Genomic DNA, 20,868 nt, shown 5'->3' with positions numbered 1-20,868 from the left:
CTTCAATTTCTTGTTTATACAAAAATAAAAAGGCAATTTTCAATCCATAATTAATTTTATTTTTTGAAATAATCATTTTTATATTTTATTATTTAAGTATGTGCTCCCCCTCCTCATTCAAGTCCTAAACCCTAAACCTCACTTGTCTTCATGGCCTCCGCTCTTTCTCTCAAGACCAACTACACTTGCGTTCAGTCCCTCCGCCAATTCTATTCCGGTGGCCCCTACGCCCTCTCCTCTGACGCCTCTTTCCTCGTCTGCGCATGCGCCGACACCATCAACATCGTTGATTCCTCCAACGCCTCCATCAAATCCACCATTCAAGGCGATTCTGAGCCTGTTACCGCCCTTCTTCTAACCCCTGATGACCACTTTCTCTTCTCCGCCAGCCACACCCGCCAAATTCGTGTCTGGGATCTCTCTTCCCTCAAATGCCTCCGCTCCTGGAAGGTTCTTTTTTTCTTTACTCTAATAATCATATTTTCATTCCATCACTTATTAAGGACTTGACCCTTTCCAATTGGAATTACAAATATTTCTTTCCAAATTTTTTGACTTGGTTCTTTTCCATCTTCAAATTGCCTCACCTCACTTCTGTGCTTCCAAACCACTGCCTCATATCTTTGTTTAGTCATATATATTTCTTTTTCTTTTTCTTTTTTCCTACTGAAAAGTTTTCTACTCCCATAGGGGCATGAGGGGCCAGTCATGCGAATGGCTTGTCACGCATCAGGAGGATTGCTGGCAACAGCAGGAGCTGATAAGAAAGTGCAGGTTTGGGATGTGGATGGAGGCTTCTGTACCCATTATTTCAAGGGGCATAAAGGGGTGGTCACCACTATTCTTTTCCACCCTGACCCAAATCGGTTGATTGTGAGTTCTTTTACCTGAAAAGAAAAGCATTGCTCAATGTGTTTTTATTTTTTCATTCTTCAGTTGCCAATCATTGCTGGGAAATTTAGTTTGAATTAAGCTTAGAGTTTTTCATTATTTACAGCTTTTCTCAGGTGGTGATGATGCCACTGTTAGGGTGTGGAGTCTTACAAGCAAAAAGTGTGTTGCCACACTAGAAAAGCATCAATCAACAGTTACTTCCATGGCTATATCTGAAGACGGATGGACCTTGCTCACTGCCGGACGAGATAAGGTACCCTTCCAAGTGTTCCACTGTGCATATGTTCCTCTGATTACTGACAAAACAATATACAAGATCAGGGCAAAAAGAATTTAATTGCAGTGAGCTTAAAGTTGAATACACTTTTCACTTGTGGGGTCATCGGACAGAACTTGAGTTTGTCTATGTGTAAAAATCTGTACCATCCGGAGTAATATGTAAAATGTAGTCACTAAAGTTGCGTGCCAACATTGTTTGACACGCTGGAAGTGCTAGTTCTAGACAACAACTTGTTAGTTTGTCCTTCATTTTTCCTGTAATATATATATATACTCACATTGATATATATTTTACTATATCAGCCACATGCTAATATTGAATGCCATTTCAGGTGGTAAATATATGGAACCTACATGATTACAGCTGTGTGACTACTGTGCCAACATATGAGGCGCTAGAAGCTGTGTGCTTATTTGATTCAGCATCCCCTTTTTCTTCATGTTTGTCATCATTTACTCAGAAACATGGGAAGAAGAAGATCAGTTCATCATTTATTCAATTTATAACAGTTGGTGAACGAGGGATTGTGAGGATATGGAGTTCAGATGGGTAGGTCATCTTTAGTTCTCAAATACTTCAAAATTTTCATCAAGTGAGAGAGTGTGTTACATTTAGGTAGAGTACATAGTTCTCTGACCCTTCCTGCATTTTCTGAGATAAACTCTTTTGGAGTTGCGCCATCATGAATTCAGTTAATGGGTGGCCGAACTATTTGGCCCTAATCATTATAACCATCTCTTAATTGAGAAGTCTGTATGTTCATCCTTTCCTGGCGTTTCAATAAATATTAGTAATAATTTCTCTGCAAACAGGGCGGTGCTCCTGTTTGAGCAGAAATCTTCAGATTTGACTGTCAGCTCAGACAAAGAAGAGGTCAAAAGAGGTTTTACCTCTGCTGTGATGCTGCCATTAGGCCAAGGGTTGCTCTGCGCTACAGCTGATCAGCAGTTTCTTATCTATGATTTGGCGAAAGATGCTGATCACAGTCTGAACTTGGTGCTGCGAAAAAGGCTTATTGGATATAATGAAGAGATTGCAGATATGAAGTTTCTGGGTGAAGAAGAAAAATTCCTTGCAGTTGCTACAAGTGTTGAACAGGTAATCTGTTGTGAATCATATGAATCTTGTCAGAATTCATGTATAATTCAGTGAGAAATAAACATTGATTGATTTTCCAACATAGCATCTGTTGATATGCTATGACCTAATTTATGATTAGGGAACCCTTCAGCTAACTATATGTCAGTGTGTTTCAATTATTTTTGTTGATTGTGTTTTTATTTTTTTATAAGCTTGAGCTTTATTTTGTTTCATATACTTGTAGGTACGAGTATACGACCTGGCATCAATGTCATGTTCGTACGTATTGACTGGCCATACTGATGTAGTTCTATGCCTTGATACCTGTGTGCCAAGTTCTGGAAACTCACTCATTGTTACAGGAAGCAAAGACAACACTGTGAGTTATACGCTGATACAGTGGTGCTCTCTTTTGTTTGTAGATATCTGTTTTTAGTATTGATTTCAGCTTCAGCCAGAGTTATTACTGCATGTGCATTCTTGTTTTTAAGATTTCTTGTTTAGATCTAATTATATTATCTTCACAGGTCAGATTGTGGGAATCCCGTAGCAGACGCTGCATTGGAGTTGGCATAGGTCACATGGGAGCTGTTGGTGCTGTTGCCTTCTCAAAGAAAAACCGCAACTTCTTTGTCAGTGCCAGCAGGTAAGTTTATCAGAATTTCAGAAACTAGAGGTGTCTTTGTTTGTAATCACTTTAATATGTTTGTTTCTCTGGGTATCTGACGTGGAGAAAGTTTCTTACCTGTATGATCTTGGAGGCACTGATAATTGACTTGTAACTTACGCTATTATTTCTTCTTGGTGATAACATCATCTGTCTCTGAAAATTCTCTTTTGGTTATATGTGCTCAGTGATCGTACCCTGAAAGTGTGGAGCTTAGATGGAATTTCAGATGACATTGAAGAAGTTTACAGCTTGAAAGCAAAGGCCGTAGTAGCAGCCCATGACAAAGATATAAACTCGGTCGCTATTGCCCCCAATGATAGCCTTGTTTGCAGTGGCTCCCAGGTGAGTGAATTACAAACCACTTGTGTTCAGTTGCTATTGCAACATCTACCACTAGGCAATTGCTGACCAATCTGAGAAGGCGAAATATAAAGAGATAAAACTATGACGGCGAGTTACAGGTTATGTCTTGCGAGTTATCCATTAAGCTTTCTTTAATCCACCAATATTCAGGACCGCACGGCATGCATATGGAGGCTCCCGGACCTCGTTTCTATGGTTGTGCTTAAAGGACATAAGAGGGGAATTTGGTCTGTGGAGTTTTCTCCAGTGGACCAATGTGTCATTACAGCCTCCGGTGATAAGACAATTAAAATATGGGCAATCTCTGATGGTTCTTGTCTAAAGACATTTGAAGGGCACACATCAAGTGTCATTAGGGCTTCATTTGTTACGCGGGGGACTCAGTTTGTTTCTTGTGGTAATTTAGCCTGTTAATCTCTGACCTGCTTTGATTTCTTTGATGTATTTAACTTTTGGACCTAATAGATTTGATTCCATTATTAGGTGCTGATGGCTTGGTGAAACTGTGGACTGTCAAGACCAACGAGTGCCTGGCTACTTATGATCAGCATGAAGACAAGGTGATGGATAACTATGTATCTTGATGGGCCTTTTTTTTATCTAACATTGAATGTTAAATGCTTGTCATTTCTAGTAGCTTAGCTTCTGATGGGGCAGTTGGACTATATGATTAGAGTTCGTTCAATGGGAGATCCTTGATTCAAGTCTCACCAACCAATGATTAAATAGAACTCAACGTGCATGGCCTTAAAAAATGATTTGGCCTACACAGATTGTGGTGGAGACATCAAATACTAAATTGCCCTTGTCTAGCTTAAGCGTTTAGATTCAATACCTCTTTGCATTTTGTTTATGCTGTTAAATGGTAAAATATTGAGCTACCACTATTTAGATACTGATAACTTGTTGATCCCAAATTTTCTTTGAAGTTGTAGTGTCGTATAAATACTATGTTTATGTGTTAATCAGATTTCTAAGAATCAATTTGAAAATTGTTTATCATCATCCAATGTTATCTAGTCCCTAGTCCTAGATCAGTGTATTTTCCTCTGCTTATACTCTGTTCTGCAGATATGGGCGCTGGCTATTGGAAAGCAGACGGAAATGCTTGCAACAGGTGGTGGTGATGCAGTTATCAATTTGTGGCACGACTCTACAGCTGCAGATAAAGAGGAAGCCTTTCGCAAAGAAGTGAGGCATCTCATTATCAGTCTGAATTTATTTTCTTGGTACCAATAAAACGTGTCGGGCGCAGTATTGTCATCTGGCTACACGGACACACTTTCTGTTTTAATTTGAGACATACATGCACGCATGCAACATGTGACATTCCCGTGAACAGTTTTGTTTTAAATGATGAGCTTTGTGTCTCACCTGTTTAGGTTTGTTTTATATTTTGTTCTTTTGAGTTTCTGTTTTTTGAGTGATAGTAGAGCTCTCGGAATCTATTATTGTGTTCTTCAGGGATAGCCTGTCACATTAACATAATACTGGTGCAGGAGGAAGGCGTCTTGAGAGGGCAAGAACTAGAAAATGCTGTATTAGATGCTGACTACACTAGAGCCATCCAACTTGCATTTGAACTTCGTAGACCACACAAACTTTTTGAGTTATTTAGTGAGCTTGGCAGGTGAGATGGTGTTCTTATTGCAGCAATTGAAGCTTGTTACCTTTGTAAATTGTTGGGTTCAACTTTGAGATCTTTACAGGAGGACGGATGCGAATGTTGAGATTGAAAAGGCTCTTACTCCACTTGGAAAGGAGGAGCTTCATCTACTTTTGGAATATATAAGAGAATGGAATACAAAACCAAAACTGTGTCATACTGCACAATGCGTGCTGTATCGTGTATTTAGCATCCTTCCTCCTACAGAGATTGTTGAGGTACTTGCGGGGTGGCTCTGTTAGCTTGCTCTTTGACTTGGTTACGCATAATGAAATTTCATATGATGAATTGTTGTTTTACAGATGAAGGGTATGGGAGAAGTGCTTGAAGGGCTTATTCCATATTCACAAAGGCATTTTAGTAGAATAGATAGGTTGGAAAGAAGCACATACCTTTTGGACTATGCCCTGACAGGAATGTCTGTTATTGAACCCGAAAAGAAGGAGACAGAGTCAAGGCAGGCTGAAGAAGAAGAGAGGTCATCAGAGCAGGATAAGATGGAAACTAAAGATATGTCAAGAAAGAAGAGGAAATCGCATAAATCCCAAGATAGGAAACAGAAAAAGACAAAGGTGGCTTACATAAGCGCTGCAGCGCCTATATCAACACGAGCGTAATACACAATAGATTTGAGTTTAGGGTCCGCAGATTGATGATGGCCTTGTGATTGTTTAATCGAAAGTATGTGTTTTTGACTTGGAAATTTTAGAGATTATGTTATATTTTATAAAAGATGAAACGTAGGAAAGTGATGGGGGGTTGTGACAAAGTATAATAGGAAATGAAGAAAGTTGCATGTAAATTTGTAAATGAAAGAGAGAAGGTATTTGTTATTTGTATTGGAATTGGATGGGGGTGGGTTTTGTGGGGTGTGGTGGGTTTGTCTGAGTAGAAATATGGGCATCCAAGTGAAAAGAAATGTTCCATCTCGGACCACCTAATATAATTCAACATGATCTTATTTATATGCTATGCGAAATGATAAATCGGGGAATTGAAAGGGAAGGGGTTAGTTGAACTGGAACTGGAAAAGGGTTAAGAAAAGCTAGATCTTATTTCTGTATTATTCCTGCTATCATCATCGTCATCTCCCTGTCACCCACAGCACACATGTTTGTCTTTCTACCCCCTCGCACCCACAACACACGTCTCACTTTCTACCCCGACCCCACAAAGAACATATAAGTATCTACGCAAGTAATATACATAATCTCAACCAATCATTAATAAACCCTCTTCCTCAACCTTTGAATTTTCCTGCTTATTATCCATTATCTTTATTAATATTGTTTTTAATGTATTTTACCCTGAGGGTGAGGGTGACGGCTCTGGGCCTAACTACCACCTTCCCAACCATCCGCCCGCTAATCACACACTCTTTGAATGCTTTCAAGTTACAACCCCCCCTTTCTCTCTTTAAATACTACAAAAGGACAACCACCAGCCACACAACGCAGCACAAACATACACGCACATAGCTAACGCTCCCCCCCCCCCCCCCCTCTATTATTACTGCTCTCCGTCTGTCTCTCTGTGTTCGAAAATGGCACCGGCGGCTGCTCTATGGGACCCTTCCTCCTCCTCCAAGACAGTTTGTGTTATGGATGCAGGAGGCCGCCTAGGCTCAGCCCTACTCCACCGCCTTTTGCACGCAGGCTACACCGTCCACGCCGCCCTCCACAACCCTGGTACTATCTATTTTCCCGCAGTTTCCTCAATTCCTCTATATCATTTTCTATTAATCATCTCACCACTAACCACTCCCAATTTCAATTTGCAGAAGAATTAGTGCAGTGCTACAAGAGTAGTGAGAAGAAGCAGCTGAAGCTGAGAGTGTTCCAGGCCGACCCACTTGACTATCACAGCATAATGGACGCACTCAAGGGTTGCTCTGCCTTGTTTTACTCCTTCGAGCTCCCATCCGACCACCCCACCTATGATGTAATCATTCATCATCATTAGCATTACTTTCTACTACAATCCTTTAACCCCCAAAAACCAAAACTAAGTGGACCCACTAGCTAGTTTAGCCTCTTTTTCTTGAATTTTCTTCCAGCCAGGTCCAGCTATTAGCTCATAAATGAGTTTAATTTCCTATCACTTACTACTCATATTCCTCATTCCTCGCGCAGCCGCTCTACCTAAATTTTCTCCTTTCCTCTCTTCAATAAACACGCTGATGTGAATACAATACACCAATCTAATTAGCTAGCTGGAATCATGATTTCCCCCTGGCTATAGCTAGTGCTCATTTATGGTTCTGGGATTCAGTAGGGCAGACTAGCTAGCTGGCAAATATTGACTTCATGCTTCTCTTCTCCGTAATAATCCAGTTTCTGCTTCACTTAACTTTGCAACTGCTCCATATGCTTTTCAAGAATTAAAGATTACTTGTCGTATCCCCAACAAACTAACCGTGGTAGTACAATTAAGGCAATCATCTGAATGCGGAAGCAGATGAGAGAGGGGGGGGGGGGGTTAGGAGAGCGTGGAGGAAAGGGAAGTTAGGGAGAGTCATGCGACAGACAGTTTGAGGTGTAAAAGAGATGCATATGATGTGTTTCCCAGATTGCTAGAAATTGCAATTCTTATAATTAATATAGACACTCATGCATGGACTGTATATGGTGCAGGAATTGATGGGTGAACTGGAAGTAAGAGCAGCACATAATGTGTTGGAAGCGTGTGCACAGACGGAGACCATTGACAAGGTGATCTTTACATCGTCGGCCACGGCTATCATCTGGAGGGATAGCCAGCCTGATGCCCTCTCATCGCCGTCCCATGTTGATGAAAGAAACTGGAGCGATGCTAACTTTTGTAAAAAGTTTAAGGTATTAAAGATAAACGGAAAAAAACATATTTTTACAAGTAGGTAACAATTATTTTTAGATGTAATTAAGGGGTGATTGTGAGTGTATGGACGGGTGGATGCAGTTATGGCATGGAGCATCAAAGACGGTGGCGGAGAAGACAGCCTGGGCATTGGCAATGGACAGAGGGGTGAACATGGTGTCCATAAATGGAGGGCTGTTGATGAGTCCGGATCTGAGCATTAAAGACCCCTACCTGTTGGGGGCTGCCGAAATGTATAGAGATGGTGTGCTTGTGACGGTAGACCTCAAATTCTTGGTGGACGCTCACATTTGTGTGTTCGAGGACCCCTCTTCCTATGGTCGATACCTATGCTTTAATCGCACCATCAATTCCACCAAAGACGTCCTCAAGCTGGCAACAAGCCTCTTGCCATCCTCGTCATCACCCCACTCACACCCACAAATGTAACTAACTACTCTGTCCGAGTTAGTATTGATTTATATATATATATATATTTGTATTTGAAGGGTGATGCATCAATTTGCAGGAGCAGCAGCATGGAAAGCGATAACAGAGTTTACCAGCAAAGAATCAGCAATGATAAGTTGAGCAAGCTTATGGTACATTTTCAGAGTGGAGTCCAAGTGGAGTGGGAAGCAGAGTCTCCACCTCCGCAAGTGCTGCTCAACCATTGATTGTGTCCTGTCCCACATGATGCACTCCACATGCAATGCATCTTGACTGGAAACGAATACTCCCCACTCCCTCTTCTTTTAGTAGAGAAATATGTGGATGTAATATGCCATGCCTCATTCTTTGAACCAAGCAATTAGTGTAGAATAATTTATGCCTTAGGATTATTCTTTACAATGAACTCAACCCACACTGCTCCAACCCTGAGCCCGAGGGGATGTATTTTGTTGTTCTAAACTACATTACATTCTTTAATGTGCCAATAATGATTCATGTTCCTTTAAACTGCTAGAACATCAGCTTAACTTAATTTTGGTTAAGCTGGCTATGATGACCCAGAACCCCCCATGAAACGACGTCTGCTCCCTGCCTAACAGCTCCCATTCTCTTTCACATTTGATCTATCTACATCAATTATTTTTATCAAATTGGAGAAGTTGACCAGAACGCTGAGTAATAAGATTTAGTTATAAGTACCTTCCCCACCTAACTTGGACAAGCTAGGATTGAATTCTGGCAGTCTAACTCAGCAGTTGATAATTATTAACTCCTACTCTACATATCAACAACCATAAAATTCAATGACCACAGAACTGCTGACTGTTCCACACAAACCGCTGCTTGGATGTGGCTACTATACACCCTCAAGCACTCATCGACAAGGAAATAACTGAAGAAAGCTTATACTTGCATGATTTTGTGGAATTCTGTGGCTGGAAAACTACCTCTGTGCTTGATCTAACAGTGACTTCTTCCAACTGTGAAGACCACGAAGGTCCTTCAACTCGATAATCACGAGGAGCACACAAAAGTTGGACTGTCGAATGAGCTGCAAGTAAGTGTACAACAAAATACTCACTCAATATTAAAATATAGACCAAATAGTTACTTCATAATTTAACATGTCAAACTGGAAAGTAGGAGAAGTTATAGAAGCATTACCAAAACCAAAAATGCTCATCTTCTGGACAGTCAGGCGACTCACTTTGGATCTTTTGATCTTTCTTAAAGCCTGAAGGTCATCCTGTCTGCCTTTGAATTCAATAAATTCACCTAAAATACACTTGTTGCCTTTGAGCTCTAACCTGCATTATATTAGACCAACTTTATCATTCTGACAAGATGACATACAGTCTCCTCAAGGAAAAGGTTTATAGATATAAGTATTTGTCTAGCATTCATGACAAATCCAAAGGGTCCGATTGGCATACGGAATTTGGAGATGATAATACATCACAATTTCCTTCTTTATTGACTGTTGATACCCCCAACTGCAGTTCACTCTCACCGAACATCTAGTTTTTCACATTATCAATCATTTCTAACTTTGAAAATTGTAATGTACTACTTCATCATTTGTTCTAAAGACCGAAGGCAAAATGCATAATCTCAATTTAACATAATCCTCGACATTGTACCAAATGCTTCTTCCTCATCTAAGTTCATGAAAAGTGATTAGAACATGAAGTAGTGACATAAACACAAAAGTGACAGAGTAACCGACCTATCCCAAATTGGAGCGGTGCTGAGAACAGAATTCAGCTTCTCACAAAATGACTCCTGCATTTTCTTCTTTCCACCAAGAAGTGCACCTTTGATCCATCCAGAATACAAACTTCTTTGCTCGGGTTTTAATTGGGTCCACTGATCGTAGGTAATAACCTCAGGTGGAAAAGAGTCCAAATGAATGGACCTGCAACAAGAACAACAGAATTAAAACATGAGAAAAAATTGGAAGACATGAATAGCATATTACAATGCTACCAAAGCAGGGGAAATAATTGATCTATAATTTTCTATAGTTAAGGTACAATGTGAATTGTTCAATATAATGTGAAGTGTCAGCAAATGTTATATGGCACATTAATCCTTCCATGAAGGTTCATTCCATATATCAGAGCTTTATGTGCATGCCAATTACTAAATTTTCTTAGCTGCTTGTTTTACATGCTCCTCCTTGACCGGCAAACAACACCAGCATAAGCACACATCTCAATAAGCACTCAATTTCTCCAAAAAAAAAACTCTTTTATGGTACTGAATCTACTCAGCATCAGATAATATTAGGGAGAATTACAACATTCTGAAATGCCCAGAAAACCAGTACTGGAGGAGTCCCAGAAATTCTCCAAATGTTAATTTTAACTCAAATCCAACCACTCTCAATCTTTTAACATTCATAGAAAAACCCCAAAGCAGGATATGATGTCTTACTGGATAGAAAAGCAGTGCAGGCACACCATGAAACAAAAACCAACATGTACTGTGTCATGAAGAAAAAAGAGAAGAAAGAAACACGGACTTCAAAAAACATAGTAAACATAACAGAAAGAAACGCATACCTAAAGTCTGGGTTAGGACATATGACCTTATAAGACAAATATCCTTCTGGGAGAGCAACTCCCCTTTGCTCAAGATAATCTTCAAGGATGGAGACTAATTTTTTGGTTTCAGCTACCTGAATTGCAGAAATTTTGTACAATGGTGTTAGACATAACAACGAGAGAGAGAATCTTGGCAAGCAAACAACAATAGATGAAACTCAAGATAGCGAAGGGGACCGTTCTTGGCAAACATACACCTAGAGAGTCATCACCTTCGAGAAGTAAACGTATTATCTATTCTAAGATGCCCTATCTATGTGCAACTTCTTTAACCTCAACTGAGGTATATTGTGCTTGACAGCTATTTGGATAGATGGAAAGGGTGGAGCATGAGAGGGAAAATAATTGGTGAAAGTGCACAAGTTCACCTTGCAGCCTCATTTGGAAATCAAAATGTACTTCTAGATAAATCTTAGGACCCTATTCTATACATGGAAAAGTATGCATTTCATGCTAATCCCTAAATGGCGCGCAGGTCAGTTAACTTTATGCTTATGCTGTTGCACAAGTGTTTAGACATTTTTACTAACAGAGGGGCAGCAAAAATCACAGACATATGGATGGTAAATAGCACGTCTCAATCAGCAAAGAGAAGAAGCAACTTACAGGGTTGGGGATATGCTCAGTTTTGTGGTTCTTTGCATTGGTGCACGCCCAATTACCATCTTTATCAATGGACACAAATCCTGATACATTCCTTACGGAAATCACCACAGCCTCCCTACAGAAAATCATGCGGCACAACAAGAAATACAAATCCAACCATCATTGTTCAATTCTTTTAAAACATTTCAAGGACCAACAAAAGGGTTTCGCTTTTCAGCACTTAAGTAACTTATCAGCTTATTGAAGATGCAATAGCGTGTCATAAGAAAAGAGACAAAATGAGTCGTAGAAAGGGTGGGAACAAAAAGAAATTTACTGGTCAGTGACGAGAACAAGATCAATATTCTGGCGAGAAGCAGAATCAGGGTCTGGAATTTGGAGGCCAACGTAAACTTTGGATCCTCGATAAAGCTTTTCCAACCTGTAATCACCATAATTCAAATTACACAGACCAAAGAAAAGGAACAAGAATTATGGATGGTATTAGAAGGAGAAAAGAGTAAAGAATAAACCTTTTGGCGGAGGCGAAGAGGAAATTGAAGTTGGAGGAATGGAGATTGAGGTGGGCGTCGTCTTCGCAAAAGAAGCGCTTGACCAAGCGGTAAAGAAGCAGACCACATATCAGCTCAGCCCACATCCTTAGCTTTGAAACTGTTTAACTTTTCTTGAATAAACCACAAATAATGTGAAGCAGTAAACTTTTATATGGTTCTGAAATCTTAATGCTTAAGCCTCTTCTTCTGCATCTCTCTCTCTCTCTCTCTTGTGAAATGGGAAAACTTTCTGCACATTCAGTTGGAATTCTTTTGCTTTTACCTTTGAATTTATTTTAATGCTTCAACTATTTCAACAATTCAATTCTTACCCTCAACTTTCCATTAATTCCTCCTAATAGAATCCTAACTCCTGAGTATGGAATTGGAATAAATTTGAAGGTTGTGAAAATGAGAGTGTAAATAATTAAATTTGTTTATGGTTAAATTAAAAATATTTACAATTGAAGTAGTGATAGAGATCAAAAAATATTATTCAACCCTGAAATAATCATTTTTACCTGAAGTCTGATTCAACACAAAATCAGAATTTCCCATTGTCATTGCTTTAGACCATATTGAATTTCAATTAATAAAATATAACTATTATTAAAAAAGAACAAAATTCAGGTATAGTGAGCTTAGTTAGATAAAAAAATATAAAAAGACAAAGTTTGAGAATACAAATTCAGTGACAGCCTCAACCACAACCACGGAGAAGTCTTTTGGTCTTAAGATACCTATATATATATATATATATATATATATGGGGGTGCGGGATGATGATATTGATATGTGATTAATATAGCAAACACCACTGACAGTGAATCCATGAGCAAAACCATACAGATAGATACTGAAGCAATCAAGTTTCACTATATATACCCCTCCTCCTACCATAGAAAACACAGTCAATGGATGGATGGATGTCCATGTCCCCCATTACTTGTGATTGCTACTACTACTACTACTACCCTTCTTCTTCAGTAGGCTCCCAAACTTGCGTAGCAAAGGCTTCTTCTTCCTCTGACTCTCCGACTTGGTTGGCGAGCTTCCACCATTTTCCACATTTTCTGTTGACGCCAGCCCATTCGCTTGCTCATTCACATCACCACCCGACTCCACTTCATCCTCAAACGATTGCTGCTCCCCCGACAACAACTCTTTCTCATCAATCTTGCAGCTTTCCCACATTTTAATATCAACTTCCGCTGCATCTGCATTATCCTTTTCATTTGCCTCACCATCTTTTACTCTCTCATTTGAATTCTCCACTTCAGGAGCTTCATGAACGGACTCATTGCTACAAACATCACTAACTTCAACAACAGCCTCCTCTTTTACAGGTAGCTCCCTTGATTGAGATTGAAGCTCCACCTTAGGCTTCACTTCTCCAGTGCCATTTTGTTCAGTAAACTCCACCACCTTTGGGAGCATGTCATAGTCCTTTTCGCTATCCGTCCCCTCACCATTTTCCTCCCCATGCTTCTTGGCCAAAGCTTCTTCAAGCAATTTAGATAACTCCTCAACCTTCTCCAGAGAAGCTGAATCCTTTTTCCGCAGCTCCTCATTCTCGAGAAGAATATTCTGCCATTCATTTTCTCTCTCCATCAAGCCCTCTTTTAATCTCATGTTCTCGGCCTTCACTTCACTGAGGTCTTCCTTTAGGTAAATCAACTCCGATTCAGCTTCCTTAAAAGATTGTTTCCAATGATCTCCCTCCTCCCTCAATGCCCTAGCTTCTTCTTCTGCCTGTTTTAGTAAATTAACCAGCCTATTTATCTCATTTTCCATAGAAGAATTCTCTTCTTCAGATCTTTTCAAAGAGGTCATCAAATGAAGCTCCTTTTGTTCCAACTCAGCCTTCAAATTCTGGTAATCGTGCTTTGACTGTCCAATTGAATGAGTGAGAGCATCAATTTCTTGTTTTGCATTGTCAAGCATGCTTTCATACTTCTCATTTGTTGCTTTCATAACCATTCTCAGATCTTCTATTCGTGTTTCATAGTTTTCAAGCTCAACTTGAACAGAAAATAGCTTTTCTTTTGCATCTCTTGCTTCTGAAGAAACTTCGTGTAAGGCTGATGCTAGACTTTCTAATGCCTTCTTGCTTTTTTCTTCTTCTTCTCTGGATGATTCCAACTCACTGATGAGCTTGTTCTTTTCCTCCAACAGAGTTTGTTTACTGGCAGCTGCCAGCTTCTCATTGTTCAATGCAAGAGTTTTCTCTTCTTTTACAGTTTCAAGCTCAGACTTAAGCAATTCTATCTTCTTCACCATTTGAGTACCTTCTTCTTTAGCTAGTTTGAGGCAACATTCTGATTCATCTAGATCCTCTTTCTGCCTCCCAATTGAGATTTCCAGCAATCCGACCTTCTCCTTAAGTACTGCAATCTCAGATTCTGCATTATGCAATGAATTGTTGCTTTCTTCCAGCTGTTTCATAACTGATTCGAGCGTTTCTGATGCAGATTTCTTCAATCTCTTTGCTAGCTCAGCCTGAGATGTTAATTCATCAGCTCTTTCATGCAACTCTTCCACCAATTTTTGTGCATAACATTCGGCCATTTTTGCTGCCTCCAAATCAACATTAAGTTGCTCTAAAGTAGCCTCTTTTTCTGCCAATACCCCCTCAAAAAAATTCACCTTTTCAAGCTGTTCTTTCAGAGAATTTATCTCCAATTTTAACTCTGATACTAATTTATTGTTCTCAATTGTCTCTTCTTTGACCCTGGAATCAAGCGCACCTTTCAAGTGAACCAATTCGGCAGAAAGAGCTTCGACCTTTTCTGCTTGAATCTCAGCTATTCTTGTTGCATCATCAGCGTGGCTTAGGGCCTGGTTTTTTGCGTCACATGTCATTGCTAGTTCTTGCTTCACCTTCTGAAGTTCAATAGTGGTGGATAGTAGAGCAGCCACATCCAGCGCATGCTGGTTTCTCACTGCTTCCAGCTCTTTGTGCCATTCCTCTTCCTTCCTCTGAGCTGCTTCAATCCCCGCTTGCTCCATCTCAACTGCTCGGAACTTTTCAATTTCAGAATTTTCTTCTGCTCGCTTCTGAGCCACCAAAGCCTCTCTGAGCTTCTCATTTGCCTCCTCAAACAATATCTGGGCTTCATTTAGTTCATCGAGAGCCTTTGATTTTTCTTTCTCAACCAAAACCAACTTCTCATTGGCCTTCTTCAGGTCTTCCTGAACTGTGCATAACTGTGCCTGAAGTTCTGAGGGTTTCAGAATGCGAGTGGACTTTTTCTGGAAAGAACAAAAATCATCATCAACATACAATGCAGATCTTAAAACACTATGCTCCTCCATTACAGGATAAAGTGTGCTAATGAAAAAAAGAATCTGCATAAGCTTCTTGTTCCAACATTTGCACTTTTCAACAACTACTCATTCGAAAAAGCAACCATACAGGAGAGGACATTAGCTTAAACTTACATCAGGCGTGGTGCTGAGCTTGGAAGATGGCCGATCCAAAGTAGGCTTTGGAGTAACAGATTTTGGAGATCGATCAACTGAAAAGCCGGCCATTTGTGAGGAAGAAGTTGAATCAGCACCAGACTTAGACACTCCCCTGCTCGACTTGCTGACTCGAGGAGGTGGTGGCGATGGTTTAGTGTTGGGCGTTCCAGATAAAGCAGATCTATAAAAGCAGAAAACCTTAATTATCAGAGCCCATTTTCTAACTAAAGCAGGCAAATGCAAGATCATGTAGGAAACACACCCATTGGCATTGCACATATAAGGCGTGAAATGTAACTTAACAAAAACGGTCTAAAGCCAAACACAGAAGAATCCTTCGGTGGAATTAGACCTGTATATTGAAGCATTTTTCACTCATCCAACAAGGTAATGGAAAAAAGGAAAGTATGTGGAATTCCAGAGATGAGGAAACCAGCATAGTCAGTCATACAACAGAAGGAGCCCAAATTAACAATGATTAGCATAAATATACAAGACGGGACAAAAAGAAACAATTTGACAGAACCCATCCAGTGGAAACCGCTGCTTATCGAAGTGAGATCCTAACTAAAACATATCTGATCATGAACCAAAATAGTAGATAGAATCTGTTAAAACCAAATTAAAAAACATGAAGAAGAACAAATCCCCACATCAGATCCACCCCATTCACAGGAGCAGTATAGTAGGAGACTTACTTGGATTTGGCAGACATGACGGAAAGCAAGTATGTTTTGCAGCAGGGGATAGTAGCTGTAATTCCTCCAATGGAAGTACTAAAATGCTGGCATTATCCGTCTAGCTGTGCGTGTTGTTTTGGATAAATAGACAGAAAATGAAGAATTTAAGGAACGAAGAAAAAAAAGATTTTGGGTTGGTGAGGGTGAGGGTGTGGTCATGTCTCCAGAGTGGCCATAAGTACAACACAAGTGATGCTCCTTCCTTTCTATTTTCTTCTCTCTCTCTCTCTCTCTATGCGCTTTTTGCAGAAGGGAATTTACAAAAATGGCCATCAGTATCAGTATCACCATCTAAAGGTTAAAGAAGGTGGTCTTGGTAAAACTTTTATGTGTCTCCACACACCAAGAAAGCAAGAAAGAAAGAGGTGTGAATCTAGCTACTGCCCACTGCCAGCACTCAGCAGCATAAAGGTGAAAATGACCACCCAAGAAAAAGAGAAACTTTAATCAATTTTCTTGTTTTTTTGTTCTCACAAGCTCATCTCATCTCCACCTACACTGCACATTATAGAACTGTATGTACTCAAAGACCAGAGCATTCATTATTTTCCCAATAATTCTCAGCTCTGTTTATGGCTCCATTAATTGCTCTTAAACCAAGTTTTTAACACAAGTCCCGTCTCTCTTCTCAGTCTCAACAAGTTGAGCAACATGTGCGTGTAGTGTAGTAAACTTAAAAGGAGTTAATGAATGAATGTATATATAGAACCCACATCACTTTTAGTCCGAGAGCGAGTTGAGTTTGGTCGCTCCCTGCTGTTCACGGGGAAACTAAACCCGCCGTTCTTCCTAGCTTACTTTACACTCACTGCGCTGCTACCGCTACTGCCGTTATATTAAGATTTGATCACCCCACATTTTAGTGTTCCCACTTTTTTCTCCTCCTACAAATCTTTCATCACACTCCAAATAAATTTTGGTCTTCGGGAGTTGCCCACCAATTAAAGAGAAAATTATGTCCTTTTTGTTCTTCACACCCTTTAATTAATTCTATGGGCATAGCATGTTCATCATTAATTGATCTGGATTGGGTTTGAAAATCAGTCTCCGTCATTGCAACTTATCGCAGAGCAAAGAATCTAAAGTCAAGTCAAATTTCATAGGGGTTACAAGCAATCATTAAGTAAACCAGACAATTGATTGATTACCTTATTGTGTTTGGATCAAGACACAGGAGCAAGCATAATAAGAGCAGACCAACTCCTGGTTCACTAAACATATCAGAGACCAGTAATTGATCACACTCAATAGTCAATACAACATAATAAATGGACTTGCCAGATGCGGAAAATTAGCATCATATGTAAAATAAATACAAGACAAGATTCAAAGGGCTTCAGGCTGTATATGTAGCCTTAATACAGTGAATATGCAGATGGCAGGTGTAGTAGCACCATATGGAGATCGCAAAGATGGGGCAACAGTAAGACAACCATTATCCCCCAAACCCATACAAACTGACAGCATCTTCCTCTGTCAAACTTGATCACGACCACATAACATTTATTCCTAGGCTTGCTACTGAAAAACCTATATGTGTGAACAAGTAGTCTCTCCAATTTCACCTGCTCATCAGGGTTCACTATATGATCTCGAGACTTAGCTAACTAGAAGGAGGGTGTAAAGATCACTCCTCACTTTCACATTCACAAAGAAACAATGAAATAACTCTACCTGATCTACACCATGAAATAAATTATGCCTGGACAATCACAACCATTGGCATCTCCAATGTCGAGTTATCATGGGGTGTGATCCTTGTTTATTCTTCATCATATGAAATATGAAAACTGGTAGTACAGCCAGGTGCCTCCACATCCTCTGCACCACAACAATCATAAAATTTGGCAGCATAAGTGGGATCATCAGGCCCCAATTCGTAGTACCTTCAAAGAAATAAATACACTGTTTAGCAGCATACCAATAAGAGAGAAATTCAAATATATATTTAGTCTTGACCTTATAGGCGACAGTGATGTGCAGGTATGTACCAATATTAGAATAGTAGAAACTACCTATTTTGAGGTACAAATAAGATCAAACATCCATGTATCAAAGACTAAATCATCAAAAAATAGCCATATCATGATTTTTCTTAGTTTAAATGTAACATTCATCAGCAATAGATTTAGTCCCTAATCCATATGAACTTGACAAGCAGGGCTCCAGTTAGACAAGATACATGGAAGATGTGGTAAAGACTTGAAGGGTTATATGATTCCGGAAAATGCAATATCTGCAAACAAAGGTATGCAACAAATTCATGCTTACAGCAGTATAACATAAAATTAGTGTCTGAACAAACAAATCGATTGTCAATTCATAAAGAATTTACGCGAAAGCCTAATAAGGCCTCGCCATATCTTAAGCGCCAGCACTCTGATAACTGCACTCCATATGCTCATGAACAGGCATGCACAGCTCTTCTCATAAAAAAATTATTCTAATGAGCAAGATATTCATCTAAATAGAAAAGAAAAAAGACAACTGAACAGAATTTCTGATTAGAAAAGGTAAAAGAACCAAATTTCCTGCCCTCTTAATCTAGGGGCATAGTGCATGAGGGAATGCTATCCTGAATCCAAAACTAATCCTCCAAAAACTAAGGCAGGTAAATTTGTGTGGTAATTCCACCTAAGCCACAAAACCAATCACAGTAATTGCAAATCTAGAAGTCATCATATCCCATCTGTGAAAAGCTTTTCACTTTGACATTATCGTCAATCTTAAGACCCAGAAATCATTAATTATTGAAAGAGAAAGGTCGTTGTTCTATATACTACCAACTAAAATCAAGGTATTGAAAGAAACGAAGGTAGATGCGTTGAGATGGAAAGGAGAAAGGATACCTTTTCTGATCGTCGTGGCGGCGGCAGACGAAGAATGAAGGGTGAAAGCGGCAAGATGTAGGAATGTTGGAAGAAGGGGAGTAGTGGTGTTTGCAGCGCTTGCAAAGCCTCAATTTCAGTTGTGCTTCTCCGCTAGAGGTCTTATCCATTTGTTTTTCTGATTGATTTCCTTGTTGCTGTGGCTGTGTTGACTCTCGATTTCAACTGCGGGAAGGGGAGCGGGGGGGGGGGGGGGATTGGGGAAGAAGAAGGGCCTTCTCTCGGTTTAATTATTTTTTTATTATAAAAAAATTACACTATGACAAATTTGTGTCTATTTGATACGTTCAAAAAATGCACGGATTCAATTGATATGAATTATACTTAAAACTTGGGTCGAAACGAATGTCAATTTTGAAGAGAGGACCTACAAAAAAGTCGTTAGCACTCTAACGTTTAAGTTAATATCGAATTTAGGAGAAAAATAATCGTGAGAAATAAAATGTAATAAGAAATCGTAATAGAGTAAGCAATTTGAATGTTAAAATATGAATAGAAAGTGATTTTTCAGATTCTAAAGGGTGCCCCTCTTAGTAGATAGAAGGGTAGCGTCCCTCTTGGAGGACTGAAGAAGGTGTCTTTGTAGGAGGACTGAAGAAGGCATTCCTATTGGAGGACTGAAGGCATCCCTATTGGAGAACTAAAGAATGTATCTTTCTTGGTAGATGGAATGTATCCCTGCTGGAGAACTGAAGAAGGCGTCCTTTTTGGAGGACAAAAGACGTCTCTTGGTGGACGGAAGGTGTCCCTCTTAAGGGATGTTGAAATGAAAAATTGAAATAAAAATAAGAAGTTTGTGAGAAAAATGTGGCAAAAACACGAGTTAAGAGTTAAGAGTTGCAGTGAAACAACAGAACAGTTTTCAACTTCGTTAAGGGGTGCTATAGGTATTTGTGTTGAGGAGTGTTGCCTGTATTTATAAAGAATGAGTCCCTATTTGCAGGAACTTTAGGGTGATCTACCTTTCCGAGAAATAAGGCGAAAATCCGGGGTAAAGCATGATTTTATCTCCTTCTTGACTTAAACAACACGTCTTTGGTTAGAGAATGACTCTTTTTACATGAGGACTCCTACTTCTTCAAGAAGTCCTTCTAGGTCAAGGAGTCCAACTTTTTTAGGGCGTCTCCCTTCCCCAAGGGCTGGGCTTGGAAGGCACGCCCCGTACCAAGCCTCATTCTTGGACCGATCTTGGCGTATTGGGTTGGTATAGTGTATTGGGCTTCCCTTTTGGGCTGAGCCAGCAAATATTTTAGCAGGTTGTCCTCATCATGGATTGATGGGCTTGGCTTGGGCTTTAAATTTCTTCATGGGCAAAATAAGATAGGGATGCCTTCAACCTCTTTTCTTTGTCAATCTATTTTTTAGGGGGCACCCGCTAAAGCCGCCCGCTTGTTTGTTTTATAGGGACACCCACCAAGGACGCTTGTCAGATCCCCTTAGACCTCTTAAGATGTTACGGGCCTCTCATTTTTTTTTCTTTTTGGATCGTTTGGGCCTCTTTAGGCCAATCTATTTTTTTGCACATCAATAGCCCCTCCCCCCCACTCTAATAAGTGCAGATGTCGACACTTATTAGAGTAGAAATATTCAAAAATGGGGGTTGAAGAATGAACTTTTTTTCTCCTTTTTTCTTTCCGAACTCCTGCAAAGAATATAATTAGCACAAGCATACTTCAAATAAGAAGAACTTACTTTGTGGGACTTTTTAGGAGGGTGCCTCCATGGTGGAGGGCTTAATGGGTACCTTTAATGTCTACTTCGATGTAAGGTGTTATTTTTGTGCAAGAAA

General features: G+C 39.8%; 5 protein-coding genes across 5 annotated transcripts; 2 read left to right on the top strand and 3 right to left on the bottom strand.

The window, feature by feature from the left end:
* Positions 1-99: 99 nt before the first annotated feature.
* Positions 100-5,798, top strand: TOZ (Transducin family protein / WD-40 repeat family protein). Its single transcript, XM_011077476.3, has 14 exons — positions 100-450; positions 691-873; positions 998-1,147; positions 1,506-1,723; positions 1,987-2,272; positions 2,499-2,633; positions 2,782-2,900; positions 3,110-3,266; positions 3,438-3,684; positions 3,771-3,847; positions 4,359-4,478; positions 4,787-4,917; positions 4,997-5,171; positions 5,256-5,798. The coding sequence occupies exons 1-14, from the start codon at positions 151-153 to the stop codon at positions 5,568-5,570; spliced, it is 2,613 nt and encodes an 870-aa protein (XP_011075778.1). The 5' UTR covers positions 100-150; the 3' UTR covers positions 5,571-5,798.
* A 330-nt stretch (positions 5,799-6,128) lies between these two features.
* On the top strand, positions 6,129-8,748 carry LOC105160202 (cinnamoyl-CoA reductase-like SNL6). The gene is made up of 5 exons (XM_011077474.3): positions 6,129-6,641; positions 6,734-6,894; positions 7,587-7,787; positions 7,891-8,234; positions 8,318-8,748. The coding sequence occupies exons 1-5, from the start codon at positions 6,497-6,499 to the stop codon at positions 8,463-8,465; spliced, it is 999 nt and encodes a 332-aa protein (XP_011075776.1). The 5' UTR covers positions 6,129-6,496; the 3' UTR covers positions 8,466-8,748.
* Positions 8,749-8,900: 152 nt separating this feature from the next.
* Positions 8,901-12,323, bottom strand: LOC105160203 (plasma protein). The gene is made up of 7 exons (XM_011077475.3): positions 11,966-12,323; positions 11,770-11,874; positions 11,454-11,568; positions 10,806-10,921; positions 9,968-10,156; positions 9,406-9,548; positions 8,901-9,292 (listed from the first exon to the last, which is right to left on the bottom strand). Exons 1-7 carry the CDS (start codon positions 12,088-12,090, stop codon positions 9,108-9,110), a joined length of 978 nt encoding a protein of 325 aa, XP_011075777.1. The 5' UTR covers positions 12,091-12,323; the 3' UTR covers positions 8,901-9,107.
* A 288-nt stretch (positions 12,324-12,611) lies between these two features.
* Positions 12,612-17,324, bottom strand: LOC105160201 (WEB family protein At3g02930, chloroplastic). The gene is made up of 3 exons (XM_011077472.3): positions 16,150-17,324; positions 15,428-15,632; positions 12,612-15,238 (listed from the first exon to the last, which is right to left on the bottom strand). The coding sequence occupies exons 1-3, from the start codon at positions 16,164-16,166 to the stop codon at positions 12,929-12,931; spliced, it is 2,532 nt and encodes an 843-aa protein (XP_011075774.1). The 5' UTR covers positions 16,167-17,324; the 3' UTR covers positions 12,612-12,928.
* Positions 17,325-17,473: 149 nt separating this feature from the next.
* On the bottom strand, positions 17,474-19,274 carry LOC105160200 (F-box only protein). The gene is made up of 2 exons (XM_011077470.3): positions 19,041-19,274; positions 17,474-18,077 (listed from the first exon to the last, which is right to left on the bottom strand). Exons 1-2 carry the CDS (start codon positions 19,187-19,189, stop codon positions 17,954-17,956), a joined length of 273 nt encoding a protein of 90 aa, XP_011075772.1. The 5' UTR covers positions 19,190-19,274; the 3' UTR covers positions 17,474-17,953.
* Between the last annotated feature and the right edge of the window lie 1,594 nt (positions 19,275-20,868).

This window comes from Sesamum indicum, linkage group LG4 (genome assembly GCF_026168435.1).
Source record: "Sesamum indicum cultivar Baizhima isolate 11 linkage group LG4, ASM2616843v1, whole genome shotgun sequence".
Taxonomy (NCBI): Eukaryota; Viridiplantae; Streptophyta; class Magnoliopsida; order Lamiales; family Pedaliaceae; genus Sesamum; species Sesamum indicum.
This window is presented reverse-complemented; position numbering and strand designations above follow the sequence as displayed.